We start from the raw sequence: 16,426 nt of genomic DNA on the forward strand, positions 1-16,426 counted from the left end.
CTGAAGTCTAGAGAAATATAAGCCCTGGCTCAGGATATAGTGAGTTGAGTTGGTGGGAGTGCAAAGATTAAAACTCAGTGCTTCATGCATTTTACAACCTGTCTACAATAAAAATAAAAATTAAAAAAAGTAGTGACTAGGATATCAAGACATATTCTCTCTTGTGAGATAACCACAAAGAATACTTAGGGTAGAGCAGGATAGGGTAGGGCGGAAACAGCAAGAGGGCTTCAATAGCAAGAATAATAAAATGAGTAGAAATAGGAAAAAACCTAATCCCAGATACACTAACTCACAAAGACTGATACAGATCTTTAATTTAAAATCAAGTAAGTTTATTCGTGGAGAGCAATTACAGAACATCCTTAGGACTTTTTTAGTCCAATAATTAAAATTGCATTAAAAAGACAATAGCAAGAGTCTAGAGACCCTAAAAGACATTTGGAGAAACTACTGTTCCCTTTCCTTGAGTGCAAGAGAGATGGCTGTGATCAATTTCTTTTTTAGGGGATGAGAGTTCCAGTTCTACAGTCTTAATGTGTATAGGATTCTGTGAAGGCCAGAAAAGATGAAAGAGAAGATCAAAAGATTTGATGCTGACTGAAAGAATTAAGGTGGACCTAATGGTTGGTTCGTGGAACCACAATTTTATCACAAAATCACTAATTGGGGTGGTGGGAGGGGTATTAGCTTTTCCATTAATAAAATATGAGGTATTTAAAGACTCCACAGACACAGAAACTCACTTCTACCTCCCGCAGAGGTAATGGCAGAGACTGAGAAGGCTACTGTGGAATGTCATACTTTCTTGGACTTCTCACATACATTAGTGTCTAAGCAATACTGAACCATGTCAAATGCTTCTCTGGTCCAGTCCTGGTTAGGAACTAATGTATGTGAGAAGTCAGTTTATTCTTTATCAGTTATTCTTCAAAATAGCTTCCAAGGCAACAGTGTGATTAATGATGAGTTTTTCCCTGTCTGTTTTTGGCTTTCTTGGTGCTAAAGTCTATGGCAATACAAAACAGCATGGTCATTTGGTATAAGACCTGCCTGAGTAAAAGTCTCAAATTTCAGCTGTCAGAGTTTAACCTAGGTCGTTTTACTTGGCTATTCTTGTCATCCAGATGACAGAAACCTTCTGTGGTGAAGTCTCTTTTATTCTCCTCCACTGGTTCCAAAGGAAAGTCCTGGTCTGTGGCCAGTACTTGTCGGACAGTCATGTTAACACGAGCAGTTTCCAAGTAGCTGGCACACACCTGCCAGTCCTCCGCAGAACAGGGCTCTACCACCGAATCTCTGGGGAGAATGGCTGGGAGAGGTGTCTCTAGGCAGCAAGGCAGACTTTCCCCCTCGGGACCTGGGAGGACCTTCGGGACTGCATGGTTCAACAGGCGGCTGAAACCTGACATTACCATGATGTCACCACTGTGCATAAACATGGCTGTCGGGGCTTCATCTCTTTTGAGACCACCCAAGAGAAAGATGGCAGACTGTCCGAAGCTACAAAAAAAATAGGCAAAACAATACACAACAGTAAGAGTCTGTTACTAAACGTGGCTGGGAAAGTTACTGCTAACTGCATTATTTTCTAATTTCAACCTGATACTATTGCTCCTAAATCCTCCTTTATAAACTATTCTAAGTTCCTCCTCTTTTGTCTTTTGTCTAACAAACCTATGCTCTGCTACTTAAATTTATCAAAGCCCACAGGACTGTGGCAAAAATATTTGACGAGTTAAATAAGCAAAAGAAAAATTTAGTCTCAACATTACCCATATGTTTTATTGATGCATCTTTAAGATTTGTCTTCCAATGAAATTACAGTAGCTCCCTGCCATCCACGGTTTGCTTTCTGCAATTTCAGTTACCATTGAAAATATTAAAAATTCCAGAAATAAACAATTCAATAAATAATCCATAAGTTTTAAATTGTGCACTGTTATGAGTAGCATCATGAAATCTCGCACTGTCCTGCTCTGTCCTGCCTGGACATGAATCATACCTTTGTCTAACGAACCCACGCTGTATGTGCTATACTCGCTTGTTAGTCACTTAGTGGCCATCTCAGTTATCAGATTGACTGTAATCATATTGCAGTGCTCGTGGTCAAGTAACTGTTATTTTACTTAATAATGTCCCCAGTATAAAAGTAGTGATGCTGGCAATTTGGATATGCCAAAGAGAAGCCATAATGTGCTTCCTTTAAATGAAATGGTGAAAGTTTTTGACTTAAAAAGAAAAAACTATGTAGTGAAGTTGCCAAGATCCACAGTAAGAACGAAATATTCTAACTGTGAACTTGTGAAGAAAGAAAAAGATGATATTTGTGCTAGTTTGTTGTTGCTCTTGAAACTGCGAAAGTTATGGCCACAGTGCACGATAAGTGCTTAGTTAAGATGGAAAAGGCATTAAATATGTGGAGGTGGAAGACATGAACAGAAAATGTGTTCCGACCAATGGCAATGTATTGCACCAGAAAGCACTGAGCCTTTATGGAGAGAGACTTCAGCGAAGGATCCTCTAAAATTAGTGACCACATTCACATAACTTTTATTATGGCATATGTTATAACTATTCTATTTTATTATTGTTATCTCTTACTGTACCTAATTTATAAATTAAAATTTATTATAGGTATGTACATATGGGAAAAAGCATGGTTTGCTATTTTCTGTGGTTTCAGGTATACCTTGTGGATAAGGGGGACTGCTTTATCTTATTTATCATTCCTGTTCATTTTACAGATAAGGCAATTAATAAAAGATTCTGTTCGGGCACTTTGTCACATACAGATGGAGACAAGGAGAGTAGAATATTCAGGCTTTTGTGCTTTGCTCTACTCTATTCCAAAACATGCTCACTTTGCTGTATGGCCTTGTCCACCTGCCTATTCCAGACACTGACAATACCTTTCATTACAAAAAGCAGACTCCATGCATCTTAAACAGAAATATTAACTATAATTTCGTCATTACTCTTAAAGGATTATGCTAATTTTATTTACTTATGATACATTAAGATGCCTAGAAGTGAAAGATTATAGAGTCCAGCCATTTTTTAAAGTTTAATGTTTTTATTTTAGTTTAATTCAAAAATGTTTTAAAAAATGGAATGAGATGATAAAATGTAATCCAAAATCCCTAGAACTAACTTACCTGAATGACAGCAGGGGTTTGGAGTGATCTAGTTCAGATCTGTCTATGTGAATTCCCAGGGTGGAGTCTAATCGGTAGTAATTCAGGATACCTGCTTCAGCTCGGAAACCTTGAAACCCACAGGCAGCAGCTACTTGCTCTGAGAGGAAAGCCAGGTCAGAAGGGAAAGGTGTATAATGATCTGCTGAGTATTTCTTTAATAAAAGTAGGAAAAATAAGAAAAATAAACAATGATCTCAGGAAAATAACAAACTGCGGTATAAGATTAATTACCACTTAAAAATCATCTAACTTATGTGTAGCATTTACATTGCATGATTTATCCAACCATTTTTTGAGGCATCTAATCAAATAACGAGCCATTCAAAATACAGAGCGGCTATAATATGGCAGACACTATGCTAAGTGGTGATAAATTACACAAGTTCACCCTGAAGGCAATCTACACACGAAGCAATTACTACACATCTCTCTAGTACACTTTAATCTCAAACATGATAGTTCTCTTAGGCTATAAAGGAAACCCCCAAGCTGTCACTGCCAAGAAGTGCCTAAGGAAACATAACATCTACATATAATGTGGTATCCTAGAACAGAAAAAGGACAGTTAAAAACTAAGAAAATCTGAATGAGGTATAGACTTTACTATTATAATAATGTATTACTATTGGTTTGCTAATTGAGACAAAGGTACCACACTAATGTAAGGTGTTAATAATAAGTAGAACTAGGTGTGGGGTTTATGGGAACTCTCTGTACATTTCAACTTTTCTATAAATCTAAAACTATCCTATAGTACAAAGATTATAAAGATTATTTAAAAAAAAAAAAAAAGACAACTCAAATACTATTGCCAGTTTGGTTTTGGACTCAGCCTGCAACATGGTTTAGTGCTGAAAACATTGGTCAAACTTATGGGATGACATGCTCAGAACATCTGCACTGAAACTGACTTTATGCTGTGGTCATGGCAGGAACTTAATATGGAAGTAATTTACAGCGCTTTCCTGAACCGCCTCTACTTTTAGCACCTAAGGGTCACAAATATCCTTTTTCTCTAAAACAAACAAACAAAAACAAAAATAAAACACACACATACAAAGGCTAGCACACTCACTCTCTCTACAAAACGTGTATATTTCTCGAGAATGACAAGGCAGTGTCCGGTGCAGATGAGCTGCAGAGCTCTGGGCTATGTAAGCCTGCAGCAGCCTGACACTCTTCCTTCGTCTTGACGCTCCCCTCTCACTTCTCCTTTTGCTCAACCAACCTTAAACTGAGTAGAAAATCCACTTTTGTCTCGCATCTCCACCAGTGTCCTGATATATTCTAGCTGGAGCAACGGTGTCACAGCTCTGGACAGAAGGTATTTACTTTGGCCAGAAGTGAGCTTTAACCTCAGGGTAAGGAAGACTTTTTTGAAGTCTCTGATGGGTGGCCAAGCCTCTTCAGTTGGAATCTGTTTTATTTTTTTCCTCTCCTTTTCTTGATTGCAAATCAGAGTTCCTATTTAATTTCCCAAAACTATGGGTGTAGTTAGAGAATTTTAAGGTTTTCTCTACCAATTTTAAGTTTTAGTCCTTCAGAATATCAAGCCACTCAGATCTGGCTCTTCTAGCACTACCTCGCCTCTGCTCTCATGAAGTAATTACCTTTTTGGGCTATCAACCCTATTCCTGCTGTTTATGCACTACTTTCTTAATTCTCTTTCACTGTTCTCTGATTACTCATTCAGAGTTTTAGACAATTTTCATTCCACATTTCTTAGTAAATGAGGCTAACTCTGAGGTCATTGGAAAATAACAATGTCAACAAATAAAAAAATTCCTAAAAAACAATAAGTTAACATGTATTGTGCTACTGCCTTTAACTGCTTAGAATAGCCAGGCACTGTTGTAATCACTTATGTAGACATTGGTCATTTCATTCTCAACACTAACTTATAAGGTTCTTATTGAAGGCCAAATTCAGACGTAGGCTGTCTGACCCAAAGAAAATCCATGGCCATTTTCCCAAAAACGATATCTAGTTTTCCATTAAATCAGTATCACTGAAAATAAGAATTATATCATGAATATTTCTGAGTAACATCATTATTTTGATCAGTTCATATTCTTGTTAATAAGCTCAGCTGACTGAAATCATAGAGCTTTTAAAAAGTGACTGGTTAGAAGAAATGTTTTATTCAGTTTACTCTCAGAATTAGTCCTTTTACATGGTGGCAAACATCTCATTGAGACAAGAGGCACTGCACTGCCAGTGAGAAAGGAGGCATTTTCTGAAGTGCAGAGGTCCAGAAAGAAGAAGCTGTGCCTCCAGAAAACATGGAACTTTGTTAACTGTACAACATTCCTTCCCATCTCTCTCCTGCTCAGAACTTATCTAGAAAGCAAAGGTATCTAATCTAGATCTTGAAAGTTTTTTTATTAGTCATATATACACCAGAAATATATGGAGCTTCAACAAACACTAAACAATAATGGAAATAAAGATCATTACTGAGAATTGCTCTTGAATGCAGTAAAAATGTTTCTGAAACCTACTTAGAGAAAGCACTATAACTTCTGATGAAATAATATAATCTGAGGGCACATGAAGAAAGTTTCTCTTAATAAATTATCCATGCCTCTTGAGATACTGAGAGGATTTTAAGAGGGAATAAACAAAAGAGCTCCTCCACAAATAGATAATATGATATTGCAAATTTGGCAAGGAAGAAATCCCACTACCTGGGCCCAAGAAGCATAAAAATAGAAAACAATGGAATTAGCAAGAAAATCTGAATACCTTACTGTCCCAGTTATAATGGTAGCCTAGGGTCACCCACCGCAGTTTCTCTAGTAAGCTTCGGGGTCTCCGTTTATTCATGTCTTTATATCTGCAAAGATTGGAGACAAAAGAGGACTTATTCATCTCAAATGGCAGCAATAGCTCTTTGCATGGACACTACAGTCTAAATTTGTGATATAAGCTGTGAAGCAAGATCTTGATAGGGAAAATTAGATCAGATAAATGAGTTGACCAAGAATAAAATAATACTAAAAACATGTTAGCATTACTAATTTCTTGTCCTTAGTTCCAAATCCTCTGCTCAATCATTTTTAAATGGCAAGTCTTCAGCATCTCAATAATAATAAAACAAGAATGACAAATATCTTACCTGTCCATCTTAAATGAGACCAAGAGCAATATGGGTAATTGAAAATTTGTCTAACAGAACATGTTCAATTTGGTGGGGTATATGATTAATCACAGCTATCACTCTGTCTATGATCATGGTGACTTCCCAGAATTACAGGTTGGGTAAAGTCTGGCAAAATATTGTGTACAATCAATAAGTGGATTAACATGACTTCTTTAACTCTGCATACACAGCTTAGATGACTGGGGCTTAGCTAACAATTAAGGACCACTGTAATCTGGTTTCTGATATCCCTCGATCAAACTATAGGAGGTTCCTGTAAAATAGAGAGGTGCCCTTTCTGCAATTAATATCTTATCTGATCAAATCTATGGAATTAACTATTCTTTTTCTAAAGCAGAAGCTTGTTTGACATACCTCTACATCTAAAAATACAAGAATGCTAGGCCTAATCATTTTATTTTTTCTATGTAATTTATACCATTAATCGATTAATTTTTTAAAAAATTCAAGAACCACTACTGTTTAAAAAAGACTAAATTAAGGAGTTTGTATTCTGACAAAATGACAGGTTAGCATAAGAAATAAGGGAAAATTCAAGGTAGTATACAATCTAGAACTAAACTAAATAGCACATGACTTTGAGGGCCACTAAAATTAAGAAAAAGGAGAGCTCAAAGTCAGCTATCTAATCAGTTAAGTCTTCATCACAGAGTTGGGAGTTGAGCATGGCACTGAAAAATGGCTGGCATTTAAACAGGGAGTGATGCAGTAGGCAATGCAGGCATACAGCATGAGCATAAGTGAAGGATTTATTAGAGGCTCGCACTGTTAAGTAGCACTCATCTCAATGTCTGACAATACATGCTATCTGTCCTCACAGAGTTTATATTCTAAGGACATTGTGGCACAGGCATATATCAAGACCAGTAGCTAAAAAAAATAAAACACTGATTTATTTAGGACAGCTGTGCAGAAAAGAGGCGTACCATATCTGATTGCTATCCTTTGAAAGACTTGTTTATTAGGTTCTCTCTAGGTGGGCATCTGGAACTTGGATTTTGGGGGTTCACTCCATTCCCCAAACTGTAGCTCATTGTGCCTAAACTGTCTGTCCAAACAATACAGTTTATGATGAAGACCTGCTTTCCTTCTGGGAGTCTGGAATTTTGGTACCTGTTAGGCAGAGACCGCCTAAGTGACTAGAGCCTAGGAAAAACCTGGGCACTGAGCTTCCCTGGTAGACATTTCACACATGTTGCCACAACTCATCGCTGGGGAAATTAAGTACATCTGTGTGATTTAACTGGGAGCGTACCCTGGAAACTTAAGCCTGATTTTCCCAGGACTTTGCTCCATACTCCTTTTCCCTTCACTAATTTTGCTTTGTATTCTTTCACTGTAATAAATCTTTTCCATGAGTACAATTATATATGCTGAGTCCTGTGTCTTCCTGGCTAATCATTAAACTTGGGTGTGGTCTTGGGGAACGCCTGGCACACCAGGAGATAGACAACGATTAATGAATTAGGGGAAAAGTTATGTAGACTTGGCCAGTGACTGCAACTAGCTGATGTGAACAGTTATTATACATAACCGTCATTCATTAAATTTTATGTGTAAAAACTTTAAAAAAATGCAACATAGTTATTAACATAACCTGAGTTCTACCAATGTTTCTTCAGCTAAAAGTACAAATAAAGAGATCTCTCGAAGAACATATTCTATTTTGGTACCCTTGGGACAGAAAAATAAGTATGACCTCTTATATCTGGACTCATGTGAACCTTGTGGTTAATAGTAATATAAATGTAGTCCCAGAGTTATGTAACTACCCAACAGAGGTAATCCAGTCTATTTATTTCTCTTTCCTAGATACCATTTGGTACCCAATGCTTTATTTAAAGATATTCTCAAAGAGGAAATGCTACTGAAGAAAAGGATGATGATTTCATGGATACTGAAGTTATGTGTTTTCGAGGAGAGAGAAAATGAAGATGCTGAAGTCAGTAGTATAAATGGAATATAGAACACAAAATAGATGGTGTCCTGAGTATCTAGATGGGAAGAGAAGGGCTGTATAGAAAGCTTTTATGGAACTTGTGTGTACTCTGCCCCTAGCTTCTGCCGAGTGGTTTTCAATCTTCAATGCTCATCAGAATCACGTGATGGGCCCAGTCCTACAAATTCTGATTCAGCACATCTAGGGTGAGGTCTAAGAATCTACATTTTTAATACGATCCCAAGTGATGCTGATGCTGCTGGTCCCAGGATCACATTTTAAGAAACACTATTCTAGATAAAATTAAAAAGACAAAACAAAATGTTTCCATCTCTTTCTAGCTCAATAAGATATCACTTTATTCTTGATGAAGAACCCATACTATTATATTGAAACCAGATCAATCTAAACAAAATAAATAACAATGCAGCTCTGGAAATAATTCAGAAGGTGATGGCATTTTAGACATTTGATATGGCACTAACAAGCTGCCTTTCCAGCAAAAGATTCAGTCTAATGTTCTTTAAGAACAGAGTATACAGTATTAATACAAGTTTATGGTATTAACAATAAAATTACCAAAATTATAGTAATGACCAAACACAAATAGAACCATCCTATAATATACCTTTGTAAATTTAGTTCCTTTTTTAAAAAACAAAAAGAACATCATCTCTTCTCTATCTTAACTAAATCATTATAACAAAAGCTTTGGGCTTTGCCTTATTTTATAAAGGGGGATTGGTCCAAGGATGTAAAAGAAGCCAAAGAGTCTTAACTTTTAAAAGCATTAAATCCAGTCCTCACGACAAAAAGAAAAAGCTTAAAGGACTTGCTTAGTGAAAGAATGTTTGTGATCATTCAGTGTCTGTGCCATTTTGAGAATTTTATATTTTTGTGTAATGTGTTAGATCCATGTAGGTATGAGATTCCTCATTCCATATTCTCTTCTGAGAACTCAATTTCAATTCTTGCCTCTTTATAGAATTTCTGGAAGGAAAGTAGCAATAATTGTTATAACACTTGCCTTCCAGATATGAGCGCAAGACTGGCCAACACTAGACATTTCTTGTCTGAGTACTACTTAGGGACCCTTATGGTCCCCATGGGCTTCTTGGGTAACAAAGATTCCAAAAAATTCACTCCGAAACATTGTGAATAGTGTAAGGCCAAAACCAAGTTTAACAAGTTCCCAGATCATTTTCAAGCAGAAAATACGGAGAACATGAAGGGGGTGGGCTGTTCTCTTTTTAAACCCAACTTCTCCAAAAGGAGGCCAAGAAGGCTCAGTGCCAAAGAAGCATTCCCTAAGGAATGCAGGGAATAACCTAACTCTAAATCTTTCTAATATCCAAAAAAATGTTTTCAAGCATTTATGCCCCTCATTATTGGTTCTCACTGCCAAAAGAAATATGCTATTCTCCCTACCCTGCTGCTCCTCTAGGCACTAGCAAGAGGATAATGGATGGTGGGCTGGTTACCCTCTCCCCCGGTAAATGTGCTCATACAGCAGTTTGCTCGCTCTCTGTCATGGGTAAATGCTTTGTGTGTAAGTGTGGCATTTCTCTCAGCAATCATGTTCTATAGCACTGTGTTCAACCAAACCCTAAGTAGGTAGAAATGAACTCCTGTCCACTGCTTGTCCACTTTCAGTGCGGTGGGTAATTTGGGAGTCATAATTAAGTATTGGTATTTTCTTCTTATTGCCTCAAGAGACATTAATAAATCATGAAAGCAAAAGTACTCACTCAGATCAGAAAGTCTAAAGATTGTTTACAATAAAAAAAAAACCTTCAAAATCTTATTGACAGTGTTTGTTTATTCACTCTTAAAGGCTTGAGAATTGCATCTTTCACAACTGAAATTTCCCTCCACAATCACAGCTTTCTGTCCTCCCTTTCCTGGCCATTCATTTCCATTAAACCTAAAGTCCCATCTCTTGCCTCTGGAACTCCATTTTTTCAGTATTTGAGTGCTTCCAGCTTTGTCTCCTTTCTCACCTGAACCTCTCAGTCAACTACTACAAATGGACATCAAATTCCACCATAATTGCTAACATCCTTTTGCTATCTTGCAATTATTTAGTCTTACTTAATCATCTACCTACTGTTCTAAACCTTAGCCATTCATCTCAAGTCCTCAGTCCTGCTGTTATTCCCTTCTAGGACAATGAGAATAGAAGCCTGATTAAATGATCCAGTGAACGATTTCGATTCTCCTCCCCAACACCTCTAAACTTTTCAAAATCTTTACCCCATCCTTCCCTCCTGGTTTCAACAGTGGTCCGACTTCTTTCCACTAGTTCTCTACCTATACTATATCTCATTTCCCTGACATAGCCTCTGAGGCCTTTCTCCATCAATCACCTTTCTTCTGATACTTTCAGTTCTTCCTCTGCACTTGTTTCTTCTTCTGGACCTGCAAAAATGTTTAACACTTCCACATACTTAAGAAAAAACTACAAAAATAATTTCCCCAACTTGACTTCTCACTCAAGTCTCCTGCCTATGATCTGCTTCCCTCTGCCCTATACCTCTCCAGTTCCTTTCAATCAAACCTTCCTAAAAGGACTCAATATTTGCCTCCCTCACTGTTTCCTCTCAGTGCAATCTGACTTTTGCTAACACCTTTCTACCAAAACCAGTTTCTTAGTTTCCATTAAGTGGTTATTGTCAAATCCTAGGCCTAATGACATGGTTGGTCCTTCTTATTCTAGAAACATTTTCCTGTCTTGACTTCTAATAGCCCATTTTATTGTTGCTGTTGTTTTGTTTCCCCAGAGCTGATGCTTCCTAGGGCAACGGCCTTTTTTTGTTTTCCAGATGACTGGATTCACTATGATAAATGTTACAATAGCACCATAACAAAGTCTTAAAGGAGTAGAAAAAGGAAAGAATTTTGCTTCCACACTAAGGATATCAACAATAATAAAAAAGCTTTCACATATACAAAGATGGATAGAAAGCATTTCATAAGCTAATTTATGGAATATATAAAACTAAGTTGATTTATTTAAATTTATATTTCCCCTTCACTTATTCTTAAAGTTATTTTTGGATAACACATTCACAAAATTCAAAAAGTACAATTATCCACTAACTAATTAACTCCACTAATATTTAGTAACTACCAAGCACTGAAGAGTAAAATCATAGGGCAATGGGATAGCAGTGAGGGGGAAGAGAGGACTACTGTTAATTGAATAAGGGGATAATCTCTCATAATATCAGAATAAAGACCTAAACGAAGGCCACTGGTTTTCTAAAGGAAGAGCTTTCCAAAGAATAAATGAAAAGGAATGGCAGGAGATGAGGTTGGAGAAGTGGCTGGGGGCCAGATCATCTAGGCCTTAAAGACCATGGTAAAGACTTCTGATTTTATTCTAAGTGTGATGGGGTTGTATAACAAAGAATTTGGCCTTTGTCCCTGGTTTTCGGAAGAGAACTTTTAAGCCCAAGGAAGACAAGAGAGTCTTTGTTACTCACTGTGGGCCCTAGGACCACACCTGAGTATAGGCTAAAATGACTCATGATGTAGGCTTGTCAAGCTAGAAAGACCAACCATGTGATTAGAGGATTAAGCTTTTGAGTCAAGTGATATTAGCAGGATCTCTGGGGATAGGTGGGCAGCTAGCGACTGAGTTTAATTATATGACTAATGATTCAATCAATCATGCTTAATAAAAACTCTGAACACTAAGGCCTGAAAGAGTGTCTGGGAGGGCAACATGTCTTGGTTCCATGGGAGGAAGACATGGAAGTTCTGCATTTGGGATCCTCCCAGACATTGCACCATGTGTCTCTTCATTGGGCAATCCTGATTTGTAACCTTTATAATAAAACTGTAATTATTAAGTATGTTTTCTTGATTTGCAAGTGACTCTAGTGAGTTACTGAACCTGAGGGAGTCATGGGAACGCCTCTAAATTTGTAACCAGTTTGTCAGAAGTGTGGGTAGTCTGGAGATCTCCCAAACTTGTGGCTGGTGTCTGAAGTGAGAGTAGTTTGGTTGGGACCATGCTCTTAACTTTTGATGCCTGAGCCAACTCTGGATGGTCTGCATCAGAACTGAACTGTGGTATTGCAGGTAAGAAACTATATAAGAGATGACATGGTTTCTCTACTCTATGTAGAAAACAGACTGAAGAGGCACAAGAACAGACACAAGGGAAACTGGTTAGGAGGCTTCTGTAGTAACTGATGGTGGCTTAGATTAAGGTGGTTGTGATGGAGATGCTGAGAAATGATTTTATTTATTATGACTGTAGACCCTACTATATTTGCTAGAGGGTTTGGACTTAAGATTTTTTAATGGCTGCATAGTGGCTGCACTCTACATCTGGGGTATGTCATGCCTGATTTATCTGATCTGCTGACAGACACTTAGGTTGTTTCTCATTTTTTCCCCCATTATAAACAATGCTGTAACGGAGATGCTTATATTTAACTATTATACTCTTGCACAAAATCTCTAGCCGCACTATTCACTGACAATAAACTTTGAAGGAAACAAAATTGAGGTGCCCTAATTTTGTGAACAGACCTATTTTTGCTTCTAAGTTCAAGTATTTCTTAGTCTAGTCTTCTTCCTTGACCAGAGAAACCGAGAAAGTTAAAACTGAAAGGATCCTTAGAGGTCATATAGTTCAGTGGTTCTCCATGTGGATGTATGGTAGATAGAATCTCCAGAGGAATATATTTGAACCACAGACTCTCCCCCTTTCTGATATGCTCTGGGAACGTGGAAAGCGCTGGCACATACTGTCCAGCTGGCATGTACTCTAACTGACCATGATTCAACCACCCTGAATGGCTTATCCAGTCCAATCCCTCTGTTTCCCAGATGAGGAAACTGGAACACATATCACCCGGTGACAGAACTTGGGCCCTAATCAATTTTCAATGTTGCCAGCAATGTCTGAGTATATCAGTTTTTTCTAACCCTGACAACAGGAGGTACGACTATCACATTTTTAAATTTTTGATAATTAGAGAAAAAAAGTATCTCACCACTATTTACTGGACAACTTATTAAATAGATTTGTCTGATCTACCTTAGAAGATGACAACTAGGATTTCTACAGTCACTGCCAGAAGGAAAAAAAATCAATTACTTGAAAACACAGGTTGGTTTAATAACAAACTCTAAGATTTCTTTGACTAATTTCACTCAACCACGATCTTCCTTTACTTTGCTCTCAGTTCTATCGACACTAAAAGCTTAAAGAACAGTATTTTCCTACAGACCATAACCTACAGACCAAGAAAGCTTTAAAGGGAAACTGATAACCTACACCATAACCTACAGACCAAGAAAGCTTTAAAGGGAAACCAATGAATTTTCATTTTCCTTTCCTCTTTGAACTTAAGAGAATCTTCTATTTCTCTTGTTAGAGTAAGCATGATGCAGTTTCTGAAAATTCCACCATTATAGCTAGTAAGTCCAAATAGAAGACACAAAGCTGGTATAATGGTTTTAAGAGGCTGCTCTGAGGATTTCTCACATAAGCCTTGTTTAATCCTCACACTATCAAATGAGGAAAGGACTACTATGAGGCATAAAAAGGTTAAGAAACTTGCTTTAGTTAACAGCTATTTAAGTGGCAGAGTCGGGATTTGAATCCAGGCAATCTGACTCTAGAACTAGTGCTCTACACATCACAAAACTCTTTATAATCTGGCCCTAACCTATCTTTCCCACTTCATCTCTTGCCAATTCTATCCATGGCTTCCGGGAAGCATTTTCCATAATATACCTCTAATATAGCCACCTAAGGACCATTCCCATAATATCTTATCAATTCTATGCTTGTATCTGTCAAAATATATTTAATTATATGGTTATATTTCTCTATCCTTTACTAGCCTACAAATTCCTAGAAGGCATGAACTGTATCTTATCCGTCTTCAAATCTCTAACACTCAAATAGTATTTGACTCACAGCAGAAACTCAATAGTAATTTGTTGAATAAACACATGAATGCACATATCCTGTGCTCCTATCTCAAAGAAAAACTCACTCTATTTTAAATATTACCTCTTTGTTCAGGCTTTCTCTACTCAAAACAGCTTCTTGCTTTTCTGACTGGAAAACAACTTATCGCTTTTGAAGACTTAATTTAAATGACAGAGAAAAAAAAGAAGATAATGGACTCAATTAAAAAATCATTTTTTCTTCTTTGACACCTCCTTCCTGCCTGGAAGAATTATTTCTTCCTCTGGCTCTGACACCGTTTTTCTTGCTGAGCTCTATTATCATTATTCCTGTTGATATTGAGTTCCTGCCACAGGCGATACACTTCTGAGAGCAGGAATAGTGTCCCACTTATCTTTGTATCTCCAATGCTTAGCATCATGCCTGGTACACAACTGACCTCAATAAGTATTCGTGGAATGAATGGATGTTGAAACAATATCAAGGTACAAACATTAGTTCTCACAAAGGACAGTTGACCTGCCATAAAACAGCTAGTAACACAGACTTCATTTAGGAGAGAGGTAAGGAGCTTTCAGTGTTGCTTTTTGCCAGGATACCACTAGTCTCCAAAGGAAATCACTTTAAGTAGGAAAAAAAGGGCTGAAGCTGAATGAGAATGAATCATCTGATGATTAATAAGGATGAACTTGATATCTAAGCTATGATAAGCAAATCTTTAAAATGGATCTCAATTTAATAAAACTGTTAAAGCATCTGTCCAAATGCTCCTGGAGGAAAAGAATGTAACTGTGCTGCACTTGTGTAGAAATGAGGGAAACATAAACAGGTCAGTTACTTTCACTGCATTGTTATAGAGTAGTTCCTTTAAAGATCTGTGATGACCTGACCCGAATACTGGCACTTTCTTATGATTGATAAAACCTACCTCAGAGACTCTTTGCTCTGTTCCCATAGATCTCGGGTCTCTTCTTTAGTCATGTGTTTGTCCAGGTTACATACATTAGGTTTCTGGGAATATAACTTAAGGCATTGCTTCACCCAGTGCCACTGGTAACCTGGGAGGAAGGGATTCGGGATGAAAATAAATCCTATACAAAAAATAGGTGAGAAAAAAAGGAAAGGAGGAAATTCTCCATCAGTTATTCAGATTATTTATTCCTGTTGTCATCATTATAACCACTACTTTATTTACTCTCCATCTCCTTGTGCTTATGCTTCCAGTGGCTTCTACAGTTATAAGCAAATGTTCTCATTCCTATCCTCCAATCCGAGAGGAGGAGAAGTTCCTTTAAGATAGTTAGTAAAAAGTTAAATTTTGATGAACACTAGACATCCATCACTATGCAAATATTTCTGGCTTTGGGGATTATTCTCAAAAGAAACAAACATTCCATAACTATCAATTGTGTTACTCCAAAGCAAACTTTAGAACTGAAACTGTCAAAAGCCACCCCTCAAATTTTCACCTGGTGTGATCATTTACAGAGGTGGTAGCTGCTCCCTGCCATTATGTTTGTGAAATCTTATGTTCCCTTTTTGCCTTTTCTGTTTTCTACTTTCTGGCTCATGATTCTGTAAATTATTTCAGTTAAAATAGTGTGATTTCTGCCTCCTGAAGATGGTATATATATCTGCTCAATATGGCACAATGCAAAACCTACAGTATGTATGTTGAAAAGATCATTGTGACCTTGAAAGTCATCTAACCTTTTTTTTTCCTTTGTAAGTGAAGTAATATGTAACTGGAATTCTGTGCATGGTTAAGAATTAATTCATCAAACATTCAAGAAACACACACTATGTACTTTCTAAAGAATAAGAGATAAAGAGATGAAAAACTTTGTCCTCAGTGAAGTACCTGGAGATAGGACAGCAGAGACAATCATCCAGATAATGCCTTTTAAAAGCCTGGGTATGAAAGGAAACAAGGCTGAGGCATAGTCAAAGAAGAAAGAAATAAGGCAGGAGTTTATGGTTTTTAGGGTTTAAAAAGACCTAAGCACGAGAAAAGAGAAAGCAAGGAGAAACTGGTTGAAAATAGAAGAGAGAAAAGGGATAGGTCTTAAAAGTTGGAAGAGGTGAAAGAAGGTGGGAACAAAAAGACGAAGGGCTTTGAACTGAAGGAACTCCTAAAGTTGGAGGATAAAAATGAGAATATTTGCTGCTAAGTGCGGAGGCCACTTTTG

General features: G+C 37.3%; 1 protein-coding gene across 1 annotated transcript; it reads right to left on the reverse strand.

Annotated features, from left to right (window-relative positions):
- Nucleotides 1-1,073: 1,073 nt before the first annotated feature.
- Nucleotides 1,074-6,326, reverse strand: ALKBH1 (alkB homolog 1, histone H2A dioxygenase). The gene is made up of 4 exons (XM_039884348.1): nucleotides 6,319-6,326; nucleotides 5,946-6,036; nucleotides 3,159-3,352; nucleotides 1,074-1,503 (listed from the first exon to the last, which is right to left on the reverse strand). Exons 1-4 carry the CDS (start codon nucleotides 6,324-6,326, stop codon nucleotides 1,074-1,076), a joined length of 723 nt encoding a protein of 240 aa, XP_039740282.1.
- Between the last annotated feature and the right edge of the window lie 10,100 nt (nucleotides 6,327-16,426).

This window comes from Pteropus medius, unplaced genomic scaffold (genome assembly GCF_902729225.1).
Source record: "Pteropus medius unplaced genomic scaffold, Ma_sr-lr_union100, whole genome shotgun sequence".
Classification (NCBI taxonomy): domain Eukaryota; kingdom Metazoa; phylum Chordata; class Mammalia; order Chiroptera; family Pteropodidae; genus Pteropus; species Pteropus medius.

Excerpts from the sequence above, each read along its gene's own strand:
- ALKBH1 (XM_039884348.1), bottom strand. Across the intron at positions 3,353-5,945 it reads ATTATAACTGGGACAGTAAG|AAATACTCAGCAGATCATTA; the intron begins GTATTCAGATTT and ends CTTTTATTAAAG. Across the intron at positions 1,504-3,158 it reads AAACCCCTGCTGTCATTCAG|CTTCGGACAGTCTGCCATCT; the intron begins GTAAGTTAGTTC and ends TTTTTTTTGTAG.